This window comes from Meriones unguiculatus, chromosome 8, assembly GCF_030254825.1.
Source record: "Meriones unguiculatus strain TT.TT164.6M chromosome 8, Bangor_MerUng_6.1, whole genome shotgun sequence".
NCBI classification, from domain to species: Eukaryota; Metazoa; Chordata; class Mammalia; order Rodentia; family Muridae; genus Meriones; species Meriones unguiculatus.
Genome location: NC_083356.1, coordinates 100,527,129 through 100,554,313, shown reverse-complemented (window position 1 = coordinate 100,554,313; position 27,185 = coordinate 100,527,129). Strand labels below are relative to the sequence as shown.

General features: G+C 44.4%; 1 protein-coding gene across 7 annotated transcripts in view; it reads left to right on the top strand.

The window, feature by feature from the left end:
- Rbms1 (RNA binding motif single stranded interacting protein 1) overlaps positions 1 to 27,185 on the top strand; it is a 210,622-nt gene that overhangs the window by 71,955 nt on the left and 111,482 nt on the right. For 2 of the 7 annotated variants that reach the window (XM_021649240.2, XM_021649237.2), the window contains exon 1: positions 9,834 to 10,174. The exons of 4 other annotated variants lie outside the window; for them this stretch is intronic. In XM_021649240.2, coding sequence (XP_021504915.1) covers positions 10,106 to 10,174 — 69 coding nt within the window. In that variant the 5' untranslated portion in view covers positions 9,834 to 10,105. Of the gene's footprint in view, positions 1 to 9,833; positions 10,175 to 27,185 lie in introns of those variants that run through there. One more of the 7 variants, XM_021649235.2, reaches the window with a different exon arrangement.

Below are 27,185 nucleotides of genomic sequence, written 5' to 3'. Positions count from 1 at the left end.
AATCTATCAGTCACCAGAAACCTAAACTGTGATTTTCTAAAACAAGTGTCGCTGACAGACATTGAGTTGAAAAACAGTTCTTGCAGTGTATATAGTATTTTGTAATGGGATATATTTAATGATTTTCATGGCACACAGCATGCATGAATTCTAAGAGTTCTTTAGAGAGCCTCTAAAATAGAATGTATTTTCAAATCATTCTAGAGATTGTCAATTTGAGAATACGAAGTGATACTCTTAAATATGGAGACATTTTTTTTCCTAATAGATTAGAACTTTTAACTTGTTATTGACTTAGCATATACCTCAGTAAGCAGCTATGTTTTTAATGAACTAATAACACATATTTGGATATTGCTAACATAATCTTTGCTTTGTTCTTGCCGTGCTGGGGACTGAGCTCAGGGCCTTGTGAGGGAATGGCTGAGGAAGGAGACACAACTTAGCCTGTTCTTTGTGATCCACAGTGTTTCTGGGGAAAGGAAGAGAAACTTCCTCATATTGATGTCCAATGACTGCTCTTGCTCTTGTCTTACACCTCAGGAAGATTGAGTATGTGATTCATTTCCTCTGTGCCTTTAGTTCCCAGGAAGGTCTAAAATGAGTACTCGACAAAATGCTTTTCCAGAATTGAAGTGAAACTATGAATGAAAAAGACACTTATGTCCATTTGCATGCAGCATGGGCTGCACCTGTGTGCTATACATTGCTGCTACTAACACTCACTCTTCAGATATCTTTGAAATTAGTATGCATTATAATTTATGATGTCTTATAATTACTGTCATGCACCTTTTTAAAATGGTAGCGTCTCAGTAAACATTGGGCACTTATAATCAGTAATGTCTTAGATTACATGATGTAGAGTTAATATCTAAATATTTATAGGACACTGGTGGCAGAGACAGAAAGAAGACACTTTTTTTTTAAATCCCAAAAGTAAAGCAAGAAGATATTTTTGACTCTTAACAGTTGATGTCAAGAGAAGCCATTTTATTACAGAATTCTTCTTTAGAAGGCATATGCAGGGCCCAAACATTTGATTCAGCGGTTCAGAACAGTTCTGAAGGACCCACATTTAATTCCTAGCTCACAACCGCCTACCTGTAACTCCAGCTTCAAGGAATCCAACATCTGCTTCTGGATTTTGTGGGAACCTGCTTTCATGTGCACATGATTCACTTTTTAAAAGTCACACAGAGATACAAAACGCAGCATGTGATATAATCTCTCCTAAAATCCCAAATAATCTCAGATTAAAGTGAAGATTTACTGTAACAATATTTGTAAAATATTTTCTGTAAGTTTTGATCACTTTTTTGACATTTAGCTCCTTCTAACTCAGGTTTTCATGGTCTTGAATGGAAGAATAAAATCTTCTCTTTGCCATTTACTTATAAGCTAATTTGTCTTGTCATTCATGCAGCCAACAAAATCTCCTATATGTAGGGCTGTCTGTTGGGTAAATAATCAGAGGATCTATACATTACTTGGGCAATCCCAGAAAGTTTAGAGTCTCCACCAAAGATGGCTGCACCCTACTTTATAAGGGTTTAGAACACAGAAAATTTATTTACCAATCTCCAGCAGACATAGATTCTGGCCCTGGAATAGGATTGATGGTTCCAGAGGCTCTTTCACATGGGAAGTTTGTTATCAATGTGGGCAAGTATATAGAGACAGAAGACATATGTCACTGGTGAATGTGGTCAAGGAGAAAGAACTATGTTCATTCAATTTTTGAAGTACTTGTTGAGGGCTCAGGTGATGGCTCAAAAGGTAACGGTACTTGTCGCCAAGACTAATGACCTGACTCCACTTCTCAGGCCCCTCAGTGTGGACAAACTCCTTCAAGTTCTCCTTAAATCTCTTATGGGTAGAGCTTGTCTCTCCCACAAATAAAAAGTGTAACAAAATAAAAATAATTCTAGCTTTATTTTCTAAAAATATTTGTGGAGTGGTTATTATATATGCTGGACATGAGGACTGACCCTTCTACAATTCTCTCTGGCCTTGAAATGCTGTAGTTTTCTTGTCTTGACTTTTGGCAAGTTGCCTGACCTACAGGGAAGCATGAAGACACCTGCCCTGCCTACGTCTTGGAGTCTTTAATGGGAATAATAAGACATTTTTATGAATGCATGTATTATGCCTACAACTATGGATACCTGTGTGTGTGTGTGTGTGTGTGTGTGTGTGTAAAATATTTTGATGTCTTCCTGCCTTTCTCTCTCTGAGAGTCTGGATTTTTTAAATAGTCCTGTAGTTAACCTAACATTCTCTCTGCCTCTGTGCTTAAGTTAGGTTGGGGGTTACGCAGGGAGTATATGCTTAATACACCCAGAGTGTTCTAGGAGTGTCCTTACAGTGTGGAATTAGGAATTGCTGATGTCATGATCAGCCATATTGTCACGACAACCCTAGAACTTCCTCATTTGCCTTCTCTTCGCCTTGGGAGTATCAATTTGCCACAGGTCTGTTGTCAGGGTCCTCATGTGTTAAATGTGTTAGGTAACCCAGAACTTGTCGTTCTTAAAAACACTCAGGGTGAGGAGTTTGTGTAAGCTCCTTAGGTGTCCTATTTTGGGATTCTCAGCTACATATCCTAATGTTGGAAAGTTTGCCTTCATACATATTCAACTGAGTAGAAATCCACTTGTAATTCTATTTATTCTTGTTTGAACTTTGTAATTCAGTGGAGAATGAGAAACTTTTCAACATTCTCATTTCCACAAAGGATGTCATTAATTATTCTAGCATCCTCCTCCTCAGGTGCAATAGACCTAATTTAATAGTAATCTTAGCCACTGAAGGGAAAAGAAACTTTTTATTGGTTTTCTTTTGTCTTTAGGATGCTTTGAGCTGAACCCCTGTTAGGGACCTTGCCCCCACATTTAGCATGACAACAACCTTTTTCTTAGCTGACATGGGGTTTGTTTGTCCCAGGTACAGTTGGCTGTGCACTGTCAACGTTGTCATTCTTCTGTTGACTTTTACTCATGGAAAGGAGGTGGTTATTCCAGGTTTGAACTAATTTTGTCTTCCGTGATTTAAAGATTTTAGCTCTATTCTTGACAAACTCTGTTCATTTTTCTAAGAGCTTCCTGTCTCTTTGAAGATGCTTTAGCAGAGAGGTGGGTGAATTAGCAATTTCCACCCCTCCCTTTCCCCAGCTGTTACTTTCCCCAGTTGGCTCACATGTGTACAGGATTACCCTCCTTCCAGCCTTCCAGTTCAACTAATTTCAGAGATCCCCCAATAAGAACAGCTTCCCCTCATATCTCGTGAGCTTAACTACAATTTGTGGAAACATCCTCGGGTTATCTGCAATAGTCTGAGAATAAGCCCTCTTAATTTGAAAGGCCTGCTCATAGTCCAGCAAATACAATGCTAGATTTTCACAGTGAAGAGGGTAGAAAATTGACATTTCCATCGGGGTAATTTAGAAAAACAGTAACAGTATTCCAGTTTCTCAAACACTTGACAGTTTTTTTTTTTCTATACAGTCTGAACTACAGGTACAAGAGCATTATAATACAAACCAAAACAGTACAAAATATTCAAGTTTTGTGCTTGATTCAAGTTTTCATATCTTGCCCATATGAAAGATTTTGTTCTTATTGTTCTTTTGTGACTAAACCATCTGTTTTTATGTTAAAAGTAGGAAAATCAATCTTTTAGAATTTTTACACCAGAAATTTAAGTGAGCTCTTAATTCTTATTAACCTTTTCAAGGGTAATAATTATGTTCAGAATTACTTATAACTTTTAAGAAATTTGAAGCATATTTTTTCATAGAGATAAATGTTTTAAGTGGTGGTTAAGGTCTTGGTTGACTTATAATGTTATAATTAAACTAATCTCAAATAGGTCTTACATTATTTCTTGAGATAAAGTATGTTGCCAATTTTATTTCAGAATTTCAGAGGCTTTTTTTAATATCATGCCAGCCTGGGGAAGGTAGTCCCTCTTGCCACTTTCACAATTCCATCCCTCCATCTGTCTCCCCACGATAAAATGATTTGCAGGAGAGACGACCTTAGCAACCAATAGTAAAATGAGATCTAGGCACTCGGTTGAAGCCAGAATGTAGTATCTGGACCATTCGATAGATAGTCTAATAGTGGCAGGTTTGCCTAACAGCCAACTGAACAGAAGTTGAGTGTCCAGATCTTTTCAGCCTCCAGTAAGCCCAAGGTCATTTGAATGTATCCTAAATTGAAAATGCATGTGATAGGCTTGATCTGGCGAACAGTGTGACTGGGCAGTGCCTGTCCTGCAGGGCACTGGCTATTCACCCTGGATGGGTGGCTGATGGGAACGAAGGCTCACTGCCACTCCCCAACACTGTGTGTGTGTAGGGATATATCGATACATCTCATCTTCATCTTCATGAACAGTTAGTGGTAATACAGACATCTAACTTGGTTTGAGAGAGAGAGATCCAAGTTCAGACCCCACCTTCGCTATGGGTTGGATCTGTGACTTTGGGTAAAAGGAGACAGGCATCCATGTATGTGTCGTATGTGCAATCTGTTTGTGTTGAATGACATAGTAAATGACAGCTATTACTAGTTAATCATCCATGCAGACAAGCTGCACTTGGGAAACACTCATGCCTTCTGCTTTGCTCTCCAGGAGAGATTTAAGAGTAATCCAGCATGGCTCCTCCTAAGAGACATCAGCACAAGGCTACGTTTACAGTGCTCTGTATGCATTCTAGAAATCACAGCTATGCTTTTATTGTAGTGCTTTCATTTTTATATGTGTGATTTTGTACATATCTAGGGGGCCTTTAAATCTGGAATAAGATTTGTAACTTTTTTATAAAAAGGAAAACAGTACATACTAGAAAATGTTGTTCTGTTTCAGAGATAGGGTACTTGTCTAACTCTATCTGTATAAAGCCGGAAATATAAAGAATTTGTTGACCTTATATTTTTACTTCTGTTTTGCTAGCAGTCAGTCAGAAGTTTTGTGAGCTTTTAAACACACTCTTAAATATGATTTTTCCCCATGTGAACGACTTACACTAACCAATGCTGCACTGTTACGTTTTATGCGTGGAAGGTTGTGACTTAGAACAGTGTTGAATGAATTTTTACCCTTCCTTCCAGTTTTTGATTGGTCTCTTCACCGTTTAAGTATGTGATACAAGGACAGAACCCACTGTAGACCAGCTCTTTACTTGCAGAGTGCTATTTCTATCTTGTTGCACAGCCTTTCAGAAGTCTGCTCCGCCACCATACTTCATATATACTGTCTTCTTACAGCTCTGAGTGTGTACGTGTAAATGTCCGTGCTCATGCGTGTGTGTGCGCTTGCATGTGGAGTCCAGAAGATGACCGTGGGAATTGTCTTCAGAAGCACAGTTCACCTCCTCTGAGGCAGGGTCTCCTGTTTGCTTCGAGCTCACTGATTAGGTTCCACTGGGTAGTCGGCAGGCCCAGAGATCTGCAGGTTTCTGCCTCCTCAACCTTGGGGTTCGTGTTTTACATGCGTGCTGGAGAGGAACTCATGTTGAGCTTGCACGGACGGCACTCCAGCAACTGAGATAGCCCTCAGTTTGGTGGTGGGTTGTTTTGTGTGTGTGTTTCTTTTGTTCTACTTTCAGTCACCTCCCTTGCTCGCTCACGCTCTCTCTTGCTCTCCTGTCTCTCCTCTCTCTTTCTCTCAAGAGGTTCAATAGTATGGCTATTAATATGCTTCAGAGAAGGAATCCTTGGGGTTTTGACTCTTCCCCGGCAATGCTCTCAGCTCTAGCTACCTCACACTTCCACTCTTCTGCCTGCTGTGTCTAAGTCTGTTTTTCCTGGTCCTCTGCACAGTGCTTACTTCTGCACGTGAACAAACACAACATTTACGTCGCCCAGCATCGCACACCCGTGTCATCTCCTGTGTCGATCTTCCCCGCTGTGGACTCCCACAGAGCATTAGTCTAGACTGCTTGCTTTATTGTGGCAGGCCTCAGAGAGACTGAGCCGGGAACTTAAGCGGAGTTTCTATCTATCTATCTATCTATCTATCTATCTATCTATCTATCTATCTGTCTGCCTATCTGCCTGTAGGATGAGTGTCATCTCCTGTCATATCCTCAAAATCCAGTTATACAGGCTCTCTGCTATCACAGAAGGCACCATTACCTATGTCTCATCATCTCTGCTGGCACACAGGCGTCTGCTTGTCCCAGTTGCTCCATTGTCAGTATCCTTGGGTGTCTGCCTCTCCTGGCCCACAGTCTGTTCTTTGATACTGCTCAGAACTCCTATTCATGAAATGGCTCTAATATATGGTTTCTTCAAAAGACTGGAAAACCACAGAGAAAAATCTTCAATGTTTCATGGCCCTTGAAACAGACCCTGTTTTCTTGTTGATATTATCTATAGTTAGGTAGCCTTCCAGAGCATGCTTATTCAGCCATTCAATAAACAGGTATTGAAAGTGATCTGCCCTTAGCTAATACGCTTGTTACTTGCCAACGTACCCTCACTTCTCTTCTTTGATGGCCTGCCACATTGATGCTCTACAAATGTATGCATGCATCCTCCGCTACAAAACCTGGGAGACAACACCAGAAGCTGCCATTTATTGAGTCTGTAACCTTTCTGATAATGACCTTGTACCATGAAGGCCATGCAGGACAAAGAGAGGCCAACTAACTTGCCCTAAATCATGTGTGGAGTAAGAGTGGAACTGAAATACAGAGTGAGGCTGGTTTGGCTCTGCTTCTCTGTTGTTCTTGTGTTACAAAGAAACGAGACATTCTTTGAATCCACCTAAACAGGGCTGTGGCTTAAGTATGTATACAGTGTCTGAGGGCTGCTGCTAGTCTGAAGAAGCAGTGTGTCTCTAGGGACATGACTCTAGCCCCCTCCATCATCCATCTCACCACTAAGTGCTCAAGGCTCCCAGTGTCTGCCCTGCTCTTCTCCTGCCTGCTACCAGTCAGCTTCCTGTTTACTCATAGTCTCTGCTTCCTCATAACCTTGGCTTTTGTATGGTTTTGGCATTTGTGGCCTCTTCTCTAGCCCCGGGCACTCTTCTTGTTTCTGTCCCTTTAACCAACTGGTTTAGCCAGAGGAGTTTTCTGAATCAAATTCCCAAGGGTAAGAATGGGATTGGAGAGCTCATGTTTTCAATCCCACCCAGATCAGAGGTCACTGGCCAGCCTGTGGGATTGGCTGCCCCTGGGTCAGGTTCCCACAGCTTTACCTAGAGCTGAGGTTGGGGGAGGAGGAGGTAGACAGCTCAGGCTGCTGGGGTCTCAGTTTCCCTGCAAACAGGACAAGGCTCCAAGGCACCGATTCTCACCTTAGAAGCTTGCAGGGTCTCTGGTTGGTTCCTTCACTTTCTATTCTAAAAACAAAACAAAACAAAACAAAACAACAACAACAACAAAAAAAAAAACAACCAACAACCAACAGCAACAGCAGCAACAAAAAGTCGACTTTTCTTGATGGACCTCACTAGACTCCAACCCTGTGATGGCTCTTTCAGCAACGAGCTCATGGATTATCTGTAATTGACTGTGTATGTTGTACACATGGTTCTGCATTCCTGTCATTTCCCTTAAGTTGGATGCTTTGGGTTTGAGTGACCCCGTTTTGAGGATGGACGGTCATTCTTTTCTTCGTCATGTAACGCTTTGTAGGTGAGAGATTAGGGCTAAATACATTTGAAGCTTTTGAATCTGAGTGCACATTTTTTTTTGAACACATGCCTATATTTTCTCTTTTTAAGCAGTTCATGTGACTGCAAACTGCATGTTAATTCTTGGATATTTTTTTTAGTCTTAACATCAGTTCCTTTGATGTTCTTTCAGTTTTTTTTTTTTTTTTTTTTTTTTTTTTGCGCATTTTACTAGTATCAGATTTTCTTTTTCTTCTTTTGGTCATCTCTTTGAATGTTATTATCCCTTAACATTTCTCATCACTAGAGAACTATCAGACATCCAATCAAGTGTTAGAGTTACAGAAGGACTAGCGCAGCCTCCAATGGGTCACAACCCAGCAAGCGCTTCATGACTTGAGTGGAATGCCATTAAAAAAAAAAAAAGTTCATACTGTTGTTCTGCGTTTTCGATTGTGGTTTCCTGAGAGACCAGCCAGGACAACTGAGGTTGTGCATGGGCTCTTTTTATAGGATGACTAGTGGGGATTGTGGAGGTAGTGCCGGGGACAGGGTGTGTCTTGAGCAGTAAATCTTCAGGAAAGGGGATCTTCGACTTGAATGGTTAGAACTAAAACTGTCCACTTTATATTTGTGCTGGGTCATAGTGAGAAGAGACAACAGGACGGGCCAAACAACTGAATGCACGGAGTAGTGGAAAATAGTTCTGGTATCCCCTTACCTCACAGGCTAGCTGCGCTCTGTAGTCTTGAAGCACTCTCGGGGGCAGATAATCCTGTGAATTTTATCGAGAAAGTTTTTACTTGCTCATTGTGCACTTAGTACCTTTGCTCCTTTTTTGTTCCTTTTAAAGTAAAAAAGAATAAGGATGTGTGAGTGTATGTGTAGTGTCTGCTTTCAATAGGCAAGGATGACTTTCTTGTTACTTTTGCTGGAGCTTTGGGGACTGTGGAAGCAGTTTACGAAGCCACCAGCAGGATATCCGGGAAGTATGTTTTCCAACTTGCTGTTCTCAGAAAAGTCTCTGAAAGGCAACACTTTTGCTAGCAAGTTTACATTCACTCCTTTCTTCGTGACAGCCAGAAGTTGAGGCCCTTCGCTTGTTAGACAAGCTGGGATCTTTCATTATCACAGCAGATGGGCCTTTCCAGGAAGGTGTTAGGAGCCAAGGAAGACCTGTGTCTACGTACTGGTGGCTGTTATCCCAGAATTCTGGACGACTCCCCAGGGACCCCGCCAATTTCAAGATGGCAACCAGCCCTAGTAACCCTATCCAGAAATGGTGTGCTTGCCACGACCCACCCGCTTTTGAGGCTTCCACACCACACGGGTTCAAAGCCAGATCCATCCGGAGAGGTGACGGCTGCTAAGGGGGTCGCTGGAGAAGCCGTTTATTTATTTATTTATTTTTCCACTTGGGAACAAAGGAAATTACTCCCGTCTTTGTCCCTTTCCTGTCCAGTCGTATTTAGTAACTACGTTGAGGATGATTTCCTATAACCCTTCTGCCGTTTTCAGGAAGGACTGGCCCCCACCCCTCAGAATGCTTACATGGTTTCACTACCTTTTTGATACTGTCATCTTGAAGGAAAAGAAAAAAAACAACAACAACAACAACAAAAAAAAAAACCCTCTTCCTTTGTGGACAAGAATGAAACTGAAAACTTTCCCGGGCGTATTTGGGTGAAGGACCCGTTTGCTCTACCAAAAAAAAAAAAAAAAGTAGCATTCGAATTGGGGGGCGAAGGAGGTGCGCTGGAGGGCTGATCTGTGCCGGGGAAGCGGGGGCGATAATCAGCGCCTTTTGGGGACCAGGGGCTGAAGGTGGGAGATGAAAGAAAAGGAGGCGGGCTGTTGGCTTCCCATCCAGGTGTTCCAGCGGTTCCCGAAGCGATGCCCTTAAAAGGGGCTGCCAAGTGGGGCGCGAAGGCGCGGCGACGCCTCGCCGACGGGGCCCGGGGTGGCTGCTCCCAGGAATGTGCGGCACGCGGGGCGCCAGACCCAACCACTGCTCGGGGGCGCAAGCGCAGCCCGGGGTTGCCGCCCCAGCCGGGGAGGCCGGGCGCGGGGGAGGCCGAGGCCGGAGGAACGGGCGCGGCCAGCGGGCGGGCGGGAGGCGCGGGAGGGCTGGGCGCGGCACTAGGCGGTGCGCGGCCGCTTCCCCGCCCCCGGCCGGCGCGCTCTCGGGGCGGTGGTTGAGGCGGCGGGAGGTGGGGACGACGCGGCGGCGCTGCTCGTCCGCTGCCGCCGGCACCGCGCGCGCGAACTCCGGTCCATGGCACGCAGGGCGGCGGCCCCCGGAGCTGCTCGAGAGTCGCCGGCCGCGCGCGTCGCGCCGCACTTTTAGGGCGGGAGCCGCGAGCCAGTCCCCGGCGGCCGCAGCCTCCGCCGGCCCGGACGGGCGCACAGGGAGTTCCCGGAGCGCCGCGGCCCGCCTTTCCGCCACCCCCCTCCCCAGCGCCCCGGGGCCCCCGCGATGATCTTCCCCAGCGGCGGCGGCCACCCCGGCGCCGCCGGCGGCTGCAGGACGCCCTACCGCAAGCAGGTGAGGCTGCCGAGCTCCCCGGGGCCTGCGCCCAGCGCGCGGGCCGGTCCCCGGGCTTCGGGAGGGGGCGCCGGGCCGGGGGATGCCCCGGGGCGCCGGGCCGGGGCCGGGGGGGGAGAGGTGGGAAGGGCGGGCGCGCGGCCGGGGGTTTGCTCCGCCGGCCCGCAACAAGTTTCGGGGTGTTCCTGGAGACCTTTGTGTGCCGGGGAGCCCGGACCAAGTCGGGACAGGGCTCTGCATTGCACTGGGGACCTCCAGGAGACCTGTCTGATTCATAGGGAACCCGGAAGACGTGAGTGAGTGAAGTGTGAGTGTGAGTGTGTGTGTGTGTGTGTGTGTGTGTGTGTTCGTGTTCGCGTATTCGCGCATTCGCGCGCCCCCCTTATTAAAAAAAAAAAAAAAAGAAAAAAAAAAGAAAAGAAAACAGGAACTTCTGTCACTTTCTCAAGATTTTCAGAAACACAGGGAAATCCTGTGACAGAGATACTGGGATAAAGCCTGAGTCATACACATGCGTTTTCCTATTCTAATTTTGTTTCATACGTTTTCTAACAGAATTGAACTCTAGAGGCACTTAAAAAGGTTAGAGCCGAATTCCCCTGCCTGGAAAAAAAGGAGTGAAACTGGCAGGTTCTAGTTTCGGTCTTTTGTTTTTTGAAAGGAGGTTACTGAAGCCATGTTGTGATAAAAAAATAAATAAAAAAATCGCCCAGCGTCTCAGCAGCAGCTGCAGCAGCAGCAATGACAAAACCTAGCTCTAAATTATGTTAAAAATGTGTAGGTCTGCTTAGGAAAGGTTAAACTCATTGAGAGGTCAGTGGCAGAATGCTTGTTGGGAGGGGAAAAAATACTAAAAAAGCCAACCAGCATTGCGGATCTTTTCCTTCCACATAAATCTCTAGTTTACATCCTTAGTCACAGAGTAATCCTAGCAGCGAACTGTATCCTTCTATGCAAAGTAGGGTTCCATCCAGAGCCAGATGTGTGACACTGGCGCCTTTCTCCCGGGGGCTTCCCAGAATTACTGTTCCGGCTGTCCCAGCGTCAGTCAGTGTTTCTTCGGTGTCCTTCCTAGTTCTGTCTATTTTCTTGTCTTTGGCCCTTTTGTTCAATTTCCCCTTAAGAGAAGTAAATTTACCTGTGTATGCCCCACCGTGTCCCAAGTCACAGCCACTTCCACCAGGATTAGGGAGTTCAGTCTTTGGATTAGACAATTAAAATCTCTGCTGATTGCTTGGCTGACACAGATATCCTTATTGTCAGGATTCACAGGTGGGCATCCCTAAAACTGACTTCCTGTGGCTCTATTTAAAAGAAGAGCCCTCAGATGCTGTGTGCCAGTGTCAACTTGAGAAGCGAAGCCCATTTAGACTAAGTATTCTCCGAACCCCTCCTCCCCCACCTCTCTGTACCTGAAAAGATGGCTAATTATGTTAGGGCCTTGTGTATTCATTTATTTGTTGTCAAAACCCAGCAGGGTCTTAGCCCTGAAATGGGAAAAGGCTCCAAGGGTTAGGCCTTTTGCTGAGGGAGGCTGGAGGTTTGTGTGTGGAGAGGGGGGACAGCCTGCTGGCTGGAGCATGCTGATAAGATGCCTTTTCACTTGGCTCTCCTTAGATTCAAAGACTGAAAGGGCTGACTGAATCAGAAAAACAAACAAGACTTTCTTTTTTTTTCTATAGGCAAAGAAAGAAATGAATGTGTAGGCATTATACAGACACAAGACCCTGGGTACCAGTGGTATTTGAGTCAAAGGTTTCTTTTGTTCGTATTTTGCCATTCACTGGAGAAAGAAGCACACTCCCAGCGCAGGGGACCTGCTCACCATGAGTGACTTCATGATCTCATCCTGGCTTAGCCTGAATGGGAAATCTAATTAATACTTTTTTATAAGATTTTGTGATGTTAAGCCCGTGCCTTTCAGTTCATAAATGCTTTCTTCAGTTTGGCGACAGAATTGGCCATCTTCAGGTATAGAATGCAGTTTGATTTGACTAGAAATACATAATCAACTGAGAGCTGATTTCAGGTAACTTTCTTGAGGAATAAGAAGGAATGTAAGGGATGCATACTTAAATCACCTCTGGAAAGCGTGCAGGTCAGAATCACTCTTCTTATACACACACAGAGGAGTAGTACCTAATGACCACCCAAGCCCTTGCTACCTGCTGGTTGGTGTTCTGAATGCTGTCTGTGGATTAAGATTCCATCCCATTGGCAGAGGCCCTGTGAGGCAGGGAATATTAATCTCTACTTTGCAGTGAACACTGATGGGCGGAGTAACTAACTTGCCCAGAGTCTATACCACCCAGTGTTCAAAGCCAGGACCTGAATCCTGACACACACGCACACACCCTGCCTTTAAGACCTCTTACTACAGCTGCCTTCTGCCATGTACATCCCAGGTAACACCCACATAAGACTTCTCCATGCTGGTACCTATGGCTCCCTAGTCCTCCACCCACCCCTGTAAGTGTAGGTTGTGAGACAGAAGGTGAAGGGTGTTCAAACTTCTGAATGACGATGAGGTTCTGGTGTTTGGTGAGGACATCGGTGTCTGAATTTCGCTCTACTGAATGGTTGTTAGTCCCTTCTGCATTTTACATATGTAGGAGTCACCCAGTTTCAGTGGAAGCAGAGGTGGGCCGGGCCTTGCTCATCCCTCTTTCCCTAAGCGCTGTAACCAGGGCATCTGGGATGAACAGGATTTTCCTGCATCGCAGGCCTGTGGGCGCATACACCTGCTCAGGTGAGGCCAGTGGGATAAGTAAGTACTCTGGTGGCTGCTTGTAGTCAGCGCCTAAGCTATGAAGAAACAAGCACTTCCTATCATCGTGGGCTCTGACTTGCAGATACGATATTCCTGAAGTAGATACAGCCTGATTATGTGAAACCAGCATCTGACGGAAATGAAACCATTGATCAGGACTTCTGTAACTGAAAATATTTCATTGTGGCTTGAAAGGAAAAGAAAGTGCTTCATACTTGAAAAGTCTTTACAAACTGAAAGTGGATATTTCCAGTCTTACTTTGGGTTATCTTTCTTTCTTTCTTTCTTTCTTTCTTTCTTTCTTTCTTTCTTTCTTTCTTTCTTTCTTTCTTTCTTTCTTTCTTTCTTTCTTTTCTTCTTTTGCAACTTTTTATATGTTTCCTTCCTTCATGCAACTCCTTCCTTGGGGGTTGACCCAGTGATGTGATGAAGTACAGGTTTTGCAGATCATGACATGCAGCAAAGCCATTTTGGCTGAGAATGTTGCCCTAGTGGTTTGTCACAGTGTTTTGGAAGTAGGTGAGTGAATGTTAATAATTTCAGTCTGTCTGTCTGTCTGTCTCTCCTTAACGAATGGGTTTGCCTTCCTGTGGGTGAGCTTAGCCAGTCTTGCTCACTTTGGAGGTACTTACCACCCCAGCCTAAGTAGATTTACACAGTTTGCTGCTTTCTTGAAGATTAACTGGGTGTAACTGCACGTGAGGAATTCCACAGTGATTCAGTGTTTGGCCTTGTTTAGGAGATGACTTAGAAAGCTGTTGATTACTCCTTGCCAAGCAGTTTCTGGTTCACAGCAGTTTGTGTTTTGTGAAGTTTGTAGACTAAAGTTGTTTGTGGAAGATACTTAAATGAATAGTGTCTAAGCCAATCCCAACATATGTATATATGTGTGTATATATATATATATATATATGCTTAAATATATATTTAATTTTTTTCTTTTTACACAAAGGCAAACATTTAGGCAGAGATTGGAGGAAATAGCAGAAAGCAGAATTGGCATGTGTAAATAAAGTTCTTTTTTTATATTGTACTGTGTGTGTGTGTGTGAATGTGTATGTGTTTGTGGTTCAATAGGATTTGTGATGAAAAGTGACGGTTTTTAGATGCTTCTGTGAAACATAGACCCCTTAGAGGCTGCACGCTGTTCTGCTGGGCATGCCCTTTGTCATCTCACTACACTTTCCATAGTTCACGTTATGTTTCGAACACATTTCTGGATTTCATTTCCCCCCCTCCTTTTGGACACAGGCAGGCAGGCAGCTGTCAGGAGCACACACCCTAAACTGTTACAATTACAGCATTTTTGATCTGCTTCTTTTGGGAGGGGGATCTGACACTCTCAGTGAGTAGGAAATACTTGAGGCACGTGTGTCATAGCCTCGCGTCAGCTCAGTTACATTTAATCCCCACCATGTCCACATGAAATGGAGAAGGGACTGGAAATTAAATGGGCAGTGAGATTAAATGGCCTGGTTAGTGAAAGCTGGGTCTTGGGGGTCAAGGGCTGTGTCTGCCACCAGAAGAAAAAAAAAAAGGAAGATGCTCTGTGAAGAGCAGCTGAGCCTCCTGCACTGCCCTCTCCTCAGCCTCTGAAAGACATTCATGCAATGCACAGACCAGCCTGGTGGAGTTTGGGGAATTGAGGCACTGCAATTTCTTGGTGGTTTTTGTTTGTTCCATAAAGGCCTTTGCTCCAGGGGTGTCAGCTAGCATGTTGGGTGTTGAGTAAAAGTGGAATTTCAGATAAACCTTTCTTCTTCTTCTTTTTTTTTTTTTTTTTTTTAAGGTTTAAGTGTCTCAAATATGTTGTGCTGTGTGTTTTTATTTGCTAAATCCGGCAGTTCTATCTTGGGGAACCCAATTCACTTTTAAAAAATCTAGTTATAAAACATGATTATAAAACATCCATTCTTGTTTTCTTCCACTTAGAAATTTGCCTCTCAGCACATCCCTTAAGGCCTGATGAGAATGCGCATCTCACCCTTCACCTTCCTCAGCCACTGTGGTCAGCCCTTCATCCTGCACTGCAGGTTATCGCTGCAAGACCTTGGCTCAAGTCCTGGCTCTACCTTGCCCAGGCCTTTCCCCTTTCTTGAGCCTGGGGTTCTGCAGAGCAGAGATAATTGCAGGCACTTGCAAGGTGGTTGTTGTTAATCCTTCTAAGGTGTTATTATTATTAATGTCCCCGCAGAGCAGGCAGCGGCAAGTAGTCCCGGGAGACCCTGTGGAGGCCCTAAGAGACCTCCACACTGTCTCTGAAGAACGGACCCTGTTTACAGCCTAGGAAGAAGGGACTGTGTTTAGGCTGGGGGCAGCCTCAGAGGGTATAAGCACTTGGAGTTGGAAATGAACCACATTAAAAAAAAAAATCTAGTAAGCAGAAACATGGATTTCTGCCTTTAAACAGTTGTTCGTGTGTTGAGTGCTGGCGCAGCCTGTGGTCTCTGGAGAACCAAGCCCTCTGACCTCTATATGTAGGCTTTATCTTATGCAGGTATTTGAAAGCAGAAAGTTAAAAAGCATGGATCATTCTTAGTCACCCAAAAAGAAAGGAATGTTTAAATTTGCTTGAAAAGTGTCAGATTTGCTCATTAGTGTGTGCAGGATCGGTTTCCTGGAGTCCATCCTTTGTGCTGTGCCTATGTTTGATTTTTCAAAGATGTCATCTCTACCTTACTCAGGAATAGAAGCATTGTTTTCCTTTTGTCCTTGGGTGTCTGTAGGTGTTTGGCTGGTGTTTGTTTTCCAACTCCTACAGAGGGTTTGGCTTGCTGCATTATAAAGCTTCATGGGGTTTAAAATATAGATGCCTGGGAGACTAGGGAAAGGGGGTTCCTGGGGTTAGGATAAGATTACTAAATAAACAGGGAAACCGAATTCTGGATCAAGAGAGTGAATCAGTGGAGCTATTGGTATTTAACATTTTCTAAATGACTGTGAGAGCAAATCACTCCTTTATCCAGATTACTAGGACCTGGGGAAAAAAAAAATCTATGTGGGGCCCACTTTAAGCACAGGGAATTTAAAAAACAATGAAATGTAAATTAGGGATGATTATGTTGTGTCTGTTAAATTGCATATTCAATATAATTTCTAAAATTTAACTTTTAACGATTAGGGCTGAATGTAATATTTATAATGGTAACCCTCAGGAGGCTGAGGCAGGAGGATTCCAGGTTTGAGGCTAGCCTGACCTACTTAGTGAGACATTGTCTCAACAAATAAATAGATATTAAATAAATAAACAAAGTATAAAAATGAGGCACGAGAAATTATTGTAAAGCGTCCATTGCTGCTTCTGTGTGTAAAGCCAGGATCATGACTGCCTTCCTCTCTTGGTTCTTCAACCTTCAGTTTGCTCTTGCTACCTATCATACAAGTATAGAGTTCTTGGGGTTATTGATTTTTTCTTTTGAACTGAAAAATCTTGAAATCTTTAGTTTTTCAAAAAATCTTTAGTTTCTCAAAATCGTGGTGAAATACTAAAGAATCCTTTCATGTTGTGAATGTTCAAAAGTAGCCTAGCTGCCCCCCTCCCCCTCCGGGTACATACCTGTAGTCTAGCTACTACTGTGGAGAGCAAGGTGAGAGGACATTGAGTATCACTGTGGGCAACAAAGTAAGCGTCTATCTCAAACACACACACACACACACAAAAGGACCCCCCACGCTCACACATGATACAGATGGCACTACTTACTTCTCATGCACATAAAACTCACATAGATACTCATACACACCCATAAACACAGCACTGTTGTTTCTTACACACACACACACACTGCTTGTTTCTCTTCTTGGGCCTCAGTTTTAAGGTGTGATTCTTTCCTTGTTATTTCTAATTCTCTACCTTGAAAAAAAATCCTGTGCCACCTTTTTGGAAATTGTTTATTTTTGATACATTTTTACATTTAGTAACATTAGATTTTCCTACTTAGAATAGACCACCTGAACTCTTTTTAAACCACAGTTTTAAGGCACTGATCTACATAAATGAACTAGTGTGGGCGAGATGCAGCCAAGTACATGAAATTTCATATTCTAGGTCACCGTTCTAGTTTGGTTTCTGTTGCTGTGTTAAACACTGTGATTAGGAGCAACTTGGAGTTTGGGGGTAGAGTTTATTTGGCTTACACTTTCTTATCACTGTCCATCATTGAGAGAAGTCCGGGTAGAACTCTGACTAAGAACTTGGATGCAGGGATTGGAGCAGGGACCATGGAGAAACAATGCTTCCTGCCTTGCTCGCCATGGCTTGTTCAAATTACTCACCCGTGCCCAGGGGTGACACAGCCCACACTGTCACCCAGTGACTGGGCCCTCCCACATCAGTCACCAATCAAGAAAATGGCCTGCAGACATGCTACCAGCCAATCTAATGGAAGCAATTCCTCAATTGCAGTTTCTCCTTCCAAAAGTCTATAGTTAGTTGTGTCAACGTGACAAAACTAACCAGTGTAGTTACTTTATAGAATAGCTTTTGTAAGTGTTGAGAAATTCTTTCAGCTGTCCATTTTCTTTGACTCAAAATTGTATATAAATACAACAGTTTTATGGACAGATAACTACCCCACACATTTAATGGGTGTATTACATGTGAAAAAGCCAAGCTGTTCTGCTTCTGTCCCATTGGCTGGTTGTAATTTATTTTGACTAGTCATGATTGTCTTCATTAGGACTTCCTTTTCAGCTTGTTTCAAAACGCAGTGTGGTAGGAGGTGTGACTTCCAAGAAGTGTGTTTAATGTGTAACTAAGCAGAGAGGATTTCTGTAAGCAGTAGAAGACAAATCAATTTAGCACCAGAAGCGCTTTTCAATATGCAACCTCAACCTGGCAGAGTTTCCGTGGCTAGGGGGTGTTTTTGATATGTGCTGCAGAGGCTCCCAGGCGGAGGTCCAGAAGAGGACAGAGAGAGGGCTGGGGACATAGAGTAAGGGAAGACTCAGAGTTTTTACTTCATTCATCTGTGCTTATCCATAGGTCAGTTGACCGGATCTTTGCACATAGTGTTATTGCGGTTCTGTGTAGGCTGGGAACAAATACGTGGCTTCATTATTTTACATTAATCCAGATCTTACGCCCTCCTCTCCCCTACCCTTCATATCAGTCCCATCCTCTGGTCCTTAGGTCCTCTGTTGTTTGGCCTCCTTGGGGAACAAGCTGTAGGAAACATCATCTTGGCCACCTGGTGGTGGTGCACACCTCTGATCCCAGCCCTTGGGAGGCAGAGGCAGGCAGATCTCTGTGAATTAAAACAAAAACAAAACAAAAAACCCAAGTCATTTTGTTTTAAGACCTCTTATGGTTTGACCGACTGTTCCTATACAAACTACCCGCCTACTCAAGCAGCATTAGTGTGTTCAATTTAGGGAAAGGTTTAGCTGCGAGTCAAAAAGGCTGTGTTAGTTACTGAATGTGTAGCATAAGTTACATGGTTTTCTAAATAGTCAGGATTCTTAGGAAGTAACAAGCTGGTCAGGGCGAGGCACCCAGAAAGCTGAGAGTCCTGCCTATTGAAATCACTAAGGGATAATGAGGACCCAAAAGAAAGCAATTTGACTTTTTTTTTATAGGAGGAGTTACCAAGTTATACAGATACCGAGTACACAAGCCCTCTAAGTTGATACTTAAAATGTTGCGTTTATTGGCTGTTTCCTCCCAAAGCTTTTGTGACTATGGAAGCTGGCTCTAAGCCAGTGCCAGTGTTTCTGACTTGGGAGGTGGCACGTTTGCCACACGGTGCCTGCATTTCATTTCAAATGAATGTCAAATTACAACAGAGGCTTTGAAGATGGGGAAGACAGGTTTTACTGGGGCCCTCGTGAGTGATTGAGGTTAGCAGGATGCAGGGCAGAGGTTGAAGGTCAGAGAGCTATGAGATCACGCTTGCTAAAATAGATGAGAGCAGAGCCCGAGTTTAGAGGGTGTCACTGTTGAAATAGAGATGTCAAAGGGAATAGTGGCAATGGGCTGTAGTGGCTATTGACATGCTGCTCGGAGAGGGAAGAGTTTCCAGGAAGGTCCCAGGTTTTAGTCTTGGTTAGGGAGTTGAAAAGCTACTTGTAGCTTGCTTCCTTATCCCTGGGCTCAGTGATCAGGGACTGCTCAGCCTTTCTGTTACACAGATTTTCTGCATTTTTTAGATGTTATAATAAGGAGGGGTAGGATTGCTAAACTCTGCTGCTGGCGTTCTCTCCAGACACCAGGAATGCCAAGTGTCCTGGAGAGTCTACAGCACTTTCTTGAAGGGAAGTATCCAGTCTTGGGTCATTGCACTTCCGGGGGAGAGCCGCAGTGGGCGGTACAAATTTGACTGCTCTCGTGGGGGTTATCTTCAAGTGGTAGATGCCTCCCAAGGGCGCACAGAGTTTTTTTCTTGGCCACCCTGATATTCATTAGAGCGGAAAACATTTTGCAAAATGTTTTTACTAAAAAGTTTTTTGCATTTATTTATTTAGTGTGTGTGTATGTATGTATGTATGAATGAATGAATGCACTTGTATAGACCAGAGCTCTTCTTCGAAGTGGGTCCCAGGGATCAAACTCAGCTAATTAGGTTTGGTAGCAAACATTCTTTGTCAGTAGGCCCCCTCAAAGCCCTCAAATATGTGTTGTTTGTTTTGGTCATCTATGTCACTGTAGACTAGACTGGCCCGTAGAGCCATCTACTACATCTGTGAAATAAAAAAGGCCACAGAATCTGGGTAATAGTGGGCACATCTTTAATTCCAGCAGTTGGATCTTTTGAATTCAAGGACATCCTGGGCTACAGAGAGATTTCCAGGACAGCCAGGGCTACACAGAGAAACCTCTGTCTTGAAAACAAAAAGCAGCAAACAAACAAAAAAGCGCCACAGGTTAAAAACAGCCCAGTTTGGGAGGGTGGTTGGGACTGGGAGAAGAGGAGGGATGGGGCTACAGCAAGGATGTAAAGTAAATACAAAAAAAACAAAAGAGAGAAAAAGAGAAAACCTCCCAGTTCAACAGGAATGTGACAGAAAGTACAGGCCATATGGTAAGGTGGCTGATGGGTTCTTCGTCAGGTAAGGAAAAAGTTTCCACAGAAGGGCAGTGAGTTTTCCCTGACCATTTTAACTCAGCCCACCAGTCGCTAGTTGTTCGCCCCACTTGTGGTCCCAAGCTTTCTCAGAAGGCAGTTAGAATATAGAACAAGGGCCTGGGGAGAGAAGCATTGGGAATACAGGATCACCCTCCAGGGAGCCGGGTGTCCAAAAAAGAAGTTAAAACCTTGGGGAGTGTAAGCTCTGACCGGGAAGGGGCAGGCTGGGCTTTCCACACAGAAACATCAGAGCTCTAAAAGAATGCAGAGCCTCGGAAGCCCTTTCAAGGAAAACTTGTTGGCTCCAGTAAATGATGCCCAGAGGTCATGGAAGACAAAGGCTGGCGAAAGGCAGTTGGAATTGTCACTTGGGAGGTCACGTCGTATGTCTGTGGATCTGAAGTTTCCACAGAACACTATGTGTCCAATGGGGCCAGGAAGGGGGGAGCAGGAGGAAGCACATTCCAGAAGGTTTAAAGAATAGATGAGTGAGGAGGGTGTGTTTTTTTGGAAAGTCAGGCACAGAAAAAAAGAGTCCCTCCCAGTTGGAGAGCAACAGCACGCATAAGGCTGTTTCAGTATCTGCATCCAAGGTACGTGGAGGAGCTGGTGGAGTCCACTTTCCTTTTAAAGAGCATCTGAGGCAACTGTGAGGGTGAGCCCTGTGGTAACTGGCTGTGAGAATGTCAGAGCCTTCTAGGGTTAGGTGTGAGATTGAGACACGGAGGTGGGGGGGGAAGGCTAGTGAGGCGTGGGGGGTCTTCTGTTCTGATAGACAAGACAGGAAGGAAGATGTGAGAGAGGACTACAGCAGCTTCAAGGACTTGTGACAGGAGGGTTCTTGAAGTTGGGGAGCGATGAAACGGAGATGAGGGAAGAAAGAGTGAATGGTGGTAAGGGGGCAAAGCAGCCTGGGTCAGCGAGGCCGTCTTCAGCTGTAGGTGGGCTGGGTTCAGGAGACTGGGTTGGTGCAGTGCTTGTCACTGGTAGAGCAAGAACTGTGTAAAACTTACGCATTGTTAGGAATGCCGAGGAGTCAGGTAACTCAAGGGGGGGAGGCATTCGTGTTCAGAATAAGTTGCCTGGCAGTTCTCTTCAGAAACAAGAGTCTGGAGAGTGAGGCCACTAAAGAAAAAAATTTAAAGAAGGCTCTGTTATTTCAGAGCCAGGCTTTTAAAAAATATATACAATATATTTTGACCATATTCTTTCCCACTTCCAACCCCTAGACTCTCCCCACCCAACCTCATGTTCTATCTCTTACTCTGGATCAAAACAAAACAAAACAAAACAAAAACTCATGCACACACAAAACAAAAACAGAAGTCAGAAGCAGAAAAAAAAATTTAAAGCCAAAACAGGGAAAACAAAAAAACCTAAAATTAAAACAAGTTAAAAAGAAGAAAATAAAACAAAAATACTAAAACAGAACGAAAAGCACACATTTAAAAGAAAAAGAAGAAGAAAACCGGAGTTCTTTTTGTGTTGGCCAACTACTCCTAGGCATGGTCCCTGCCTTGTAGTGTAGGTGACATACAGGGTCAAAAATCTTGAAAGTAGAATAATTGTAAGAGGGTCGACCCCGAATTTCTGGCTTGGGAATGAGGGCAGAGACCATGCCCTTACCTTGTGGCTTTTGTTGTTGGGGTCATGGGCCTGCCTTCCTTGTATGGGCTAAGGACTTGGGTGGCCGTTACTACTAAGCCGTATCTCCAATACTTGCCTAATTATGCCTCCCTGTTGTATCTGTTACAATATTTTTAGAACACAGAGTTGTATTTTCTTCTTCTCAACACAAAAATCCGGGACAGTGGCTACTTGACATTCTTGAGAAGGAAGATGGAGTCACATGTGACATTCTGACACAGCTGCTCTCACTTGCCCTGCCTCCCCTGAGGTGACCCCCTTCCCCCTCACAAGTCAGTTTACATAAAAGAATGTGGGTTGAGGAAATTGAGTGAATGTAGTAGCGGGGGAAGAGTGTCATCGTTCCATTCAGTATCAGAAAATGTGGCGGGAAAAGATGTGAAGCTGTTGAGCTCTGACTGGAGATCCTGCCAGGACTGCCGGACCTGAGAGCTGAGGGATCCTGAGGGGGTGCTCCCACAGGTAGGCATTTTGCTTCCTTTGGTAGCTGTCTTCAAGTTCCCAAACTTTGTCGTTTAAAGCTGTTTCTCGGGTGGATTCACCGAGATTCTCAGATTCCAGTAAATGTTGAAAGAGTTCCAGGAATGAAAATACCCGGTGTTCAAAGAACGTTGGCGATATCACATGTGGTGTAGCATTGCTTAGGAGAGCAGCAGCTGAAGAGTTCAGAGATGCTCTTGAGGTTCTGCAGTGAAGACACTGGTCCAGTTGTATGTATTTCATTCATTCTCTGGAAACATTTGATTGTGGAATTCCTTAGGCCTCTGTTACTGACAGTGTGATTTGAAGCAGTTTGAGCAGCACTGACTTTAAAGGAGCCTTTCCATTTGGTGTTGGAAGCAGGGTAGTGGAGATGATCTGTCGGGCTCTCCCCTTTGTTTGCTCTGAAAGAACCGGAGTCATCAAGTAGTGGCGAGGGCTCATCCCACACCCTTGCACCAAGGCTGTCCTCGTGGACATGAATGAAAAGTGTATCTTCTAAAAGTGATGGGTGGGGTGTCAGAATTACTTTCCCTGTGTGTTTGAAAGCCACTCTGTGACCCGAGTCATCCTGTGGCAGTGACGTGCTGAGTGAAGCCACTATTTGTCAGCTTTTGTTTTTTCCTTTTGCCTATAATTTCTTTTCTCCTAAGGCCAATTTCCCTACCTCTTTGAGTACTTTTTCAAGCATCAGGATAGCTGTGACTTGGGAAATCAATGCAGTCCAAAGTACCAGTGATCTGGAAAACCCACGCACAATTATTAATGAATACTCTTTTGTTCTCAAAATGAGTTTTGCCTCTTCCATCTAATTGGCTTCGGGTGGGCACATTTGCATGGTGTTGGCCTCTTCCTGCCTCCCTTACTCTAGCATGCAGGGTTTGCTCTATGGTTTCTAGGTGCAAGTTCCTGTGTAGAGGAGACCACAGCCGAGGCTTTTCAACCCCGCTGTGCCAAGAGCCCATCAGGGACACGTGATGCACCACGTGCTCCCAGTGGCCTCTCACCTGCGATGCAGTCCCTGAGCTACTACAGACACCGGCTGCTCATGTGCAGTGTGTGTTTTTAAGGGTGTTTCGGCACGCATGGTTGACTACGGAGTAGTATAAATACCTGGTAGTACACGCCTGTGACTAGCAGTAGGGGGTTAGATGTGGAAGGATTCTGAGTTCTAGGCAGCCAGAGATGCCTAGCAAGTCTCAGAAAACGTTAGAGCGATGTAGAGAAACTGGAGAGTATTGAGAGAATATCAAGGGAGACGGTGCTTCAAATTCTGAAAGGAACTTCTGTTATTCAGTCAAGTGTATGAAGTGGGGTGGGAAGCAGTATCCAGTGGGGTTGGGATTATTGGTGGCCAAGGGGGATAATCAGTAGAGGTTTGCTATGATGGTGTTGGTGCATTTCATGGCTTACCTAGTGCTGGGCTAGAAAGCGGAAGCTTTGTAGCTCCGAGTCTCTCCCACAGCTACTCGGTACCAGCCTTGCAACTTAGGAGCAGTTTTGGATGATACAGGGGTGGCTGTTGTAAAACCGAAGTACAAAAGCCAGAGTGGTCTGAGCTGGTTCTGTACACCATAGTTTGCTTACTCCTTTTAGGTGGGTCCTTCTTCATTTGTGGAAACTTTGACCAAGAGGTTTATAGAAGGCATAGAGAGAAAAACAAAAGCCAAGGCAGACACCAGTGATGCCTGTTAGCATGGTCTGTGTAAGATAAACATCAGGTGAAACCATAGGAAGGGGGGTGTGATTCATAGCGTGGTCACAAGGTTTTGAATTTAGAGTTCAGTCTTAGATAACACTGGTTATGCATGGGGATGTTGTCAGTGGTGTTCTCGCTCTCTCTCCACATGTGTGTTTGTGTGTGTGCATGTATGTGTGGCCATGCATATGGAGACCAGAAGCTGATGTCAGATGTGTTCTTCTGTCTCCTTTATCTTAACTTTTGAGACAGGTCTCAGTGAACTTGTAGCTCCCTGGCTTGGCCAGGCTTCCTGGGGTCTTCCCACTTTCCTCCCTCTCTCCCCTGCATGACTTCTTTTTTTCCCTCTCTGTTTTTTGAGGGTAGGCATTAGGATGTGAACTCAGGTCCTTACATTTCTGTAGCAAAGAGTTCACAGACCGTGCCATGTTCCCAGCCCTGCCTTGGTCATTTTCTTTTAAATTCTGAAGATTTGTTCCTAATTCTGAAATGGCCAAAAAGTTGTAAAACACAAAAGGCTACCTAGAGCAAAACGTTTTCCTTTAACAAACGTGCTTTTAGTGATTGTGGGTGTTTGACTGATCTAAAAATAAATAGTACCGAAGCACCGTGCAGTAATGTGCTAGGACCACTGTGACGAAGCACCATTCACTAAGGCCATTTCAAGAGCAGTGGCTGATGTCCTGTTCTGCTGGTTAGACGCGGATGAGGCTGTTGGCAGAACCGTGCTTTCTCTGTAGTACCCCAGAGAGCTCTACATACAGCACACATCTCCCCCGCCCGCGTTTTGCGCTTACCTGACATGGCATTGTAACTCTGGCATATAGAAGACATTCTCACCGTGTCTCCCTGTGCCCAGACTTTCCTCTGCTCACCTATCCCCAGTCATGGTGGTTGGTTTCCTCTCTTTAGACATTTGCTTGTAAAGAAAGCTGCAGGGTACTGTGGGCCAGTGGGTGGGCTATCAGAATTCCAGTCCTCCTTAGGGGATATATTTCACCTCTAACAGCCTGGTACCCACCGTGCTTTCATCTGAGGCAGAACTCATCAGCTGGGCCTGTGAGAGAGGCCAAAATACTTAATGACACATTCACAGTTACAGTAACTTTCATAATGCAAGTAGTAGGCCTGTGAGGCCAAAATACTTAATGACACATTCATAGTTAGAGTAACTCCCATAATGCAAGTGTTACACTGGTGACCTATTAATTGTGGGTGGTTGTAAGGGCATTTTCTCTTCTGTGGCTGATTTTTAACTTGTAGATCAGAAGTTACATATACAAATGGCTTTATACAGATGGCTCAAATATACAAATGTTTCTGGGAGCATGAAGCCTTCTGAGGAGCTTGAGAACTCCTGCTTTGCCTCGTCAAGGTCCATTCCCACCCTTCTGGCCAGAGGCTCCTCCCAGCTTCTAGAAGTCTCTCTGCTCTCTCCTAAGCTTTTGTTAGACCATTACAATTGGCAGCAGAACCCTGTCTTCCCACCTCCAGGGTCACCTCCCTCTTGTCTCTAAGGTCTACCTGAAACTTTTGCCAGAACCGAGCCCCGATGCTGTGGTTTTCATCCACCACACCTGAGTGCTAGTGTGGGCGTAGTGGAAAAACCCAGCCACTCTCTATCCCTAGAAGGGGATTCCTGGGCCGCCACTCGGAGACAGAGACATCAGGTTGTCTCTGAGGGAGTGGAACTGACTCCTGTCATTATTAGGGAAGATTGTTTTAACATAGAGATTCTTGCCTGTTAATAATGTTCTTTTAAAGGTTATTTTAGAGCAGTTGTGATAGAATGTAAAGTGGTGTTAAAATGTAACCTTTTAATACTTAAACAGAACTTAAAGATGTATATATGCTTCACTTCAGTTTTGTTATTCTTAGCCTTCACTTAAAAAATACTTTCCCTTTTCTTAATAGAGAACAAATCTCAGATGGCATTAATTTTTAAAGAAATCCTCTAAATCAGTCGTTCCTTTATACAAAGGATTCCTTCTTGTGTGCGATGATTGCTCAAACTGCTCCTTTACCTTTTGTTTGGGTATGTTGCTCCTTACCAACTCGATTGCTAATTGTGTGTGAGTCCTGGCATCTCTTCCTTTTGGTACTGTAGTCTGTGCATATTTTAAGGGCATAGTATTTGCTGATTCTATTCAGAGTTTCTTTCAAAAACCCTTTTCTTTACTGTCATTTTAAAACAGGGATTTGCTCAGGCTTTCAAAAACCACACCCAACACGCAGAGTTAGGCATGTTGAGCAGTTCCTGATGTCAGGAAGCCCAACTTAGGTGCTTTGCACTTTCTGCCCAAAACAGGTTCCTTGGGATTTTCAAAGCACCCAGTCATGGGTTGTGTTTTGGCCTAGGGAAGCACATAAAGCTGTAACCTAGAAAGCTGGACATTGAACCCGTGACATGTCAGTTCCAGGGAAGCTGTGGATCCTCTCATGTCTGAGGGATGGTTGCTTTTCACTGTCAGAGCAAGGAAACAGAAATTGCTAGGCTCAGCTGGTCTCAGGATCCGAAGGGTGTGTCCAGAGAGTGTGCTGTTTTAGAATCGGGAGACGCCTTTTCCTGTTGTCCCTGAGTGTCAATTTCAGTGACAAACTGTCTCAGCTCTGCCCTTCCCTACTTTGCTATTTCCTAAATGTTGTCCCAGTCAGAATCGCCAAAAAATGGAAATGATTGTCCCTGTCTGTGTTGTGCATAACCAACATGTTGGGGACAGCTGAGGTTCTGTGGGTGATTTGGAAACGTGTGGAAATCTGAGGAGTTTCTCAGAGTAACATTACTGTGTCTTGTCAGTGGTAAAGAATGAACTGTCTCCTAACAGTAATCTTTAAGCCCAGATGTGATACAGGCAGGAAATGTACATGGTGCTTGGTGGAGAATGACAAGTTCATAATCAATTGAGTCAGAACTGATTTTAAAGAAAAATAGGCATACTTCACATAGAGCTGATATAAGAAAAGCTGACAGCACGTGTGCCTTGGAACCTAAATTCATGCACTAGAGCCATCCCAGTATCTACAGGAAGAAGCTTCAAGGGTCAGTCTGCATAGATGCTGAGCCAGGAGAACCTCAGTGGCCACCATACTTCCAGGGCCCGGCTGACCCTCAGAAATCCAAGATGGGGAGAGGCTTTTCTTTCCTCATTTTTTTTTCTTGGCACATTTTTGCCCTGTAAGTTTTCAGGTAGCTCCCTGGGATTTGTAGGGGTGTGTGTGTGTGTGTGTGTGTATGTGTGTCTATGTGGGATGGGATCTAGGAGCTGACGTCTTGTGGGGGAAGATACAGCAAGGAGAGATTCCAAAGCATCTCAGAGACTAAGTACAGGGATGGCGATGAATTGGCATTTT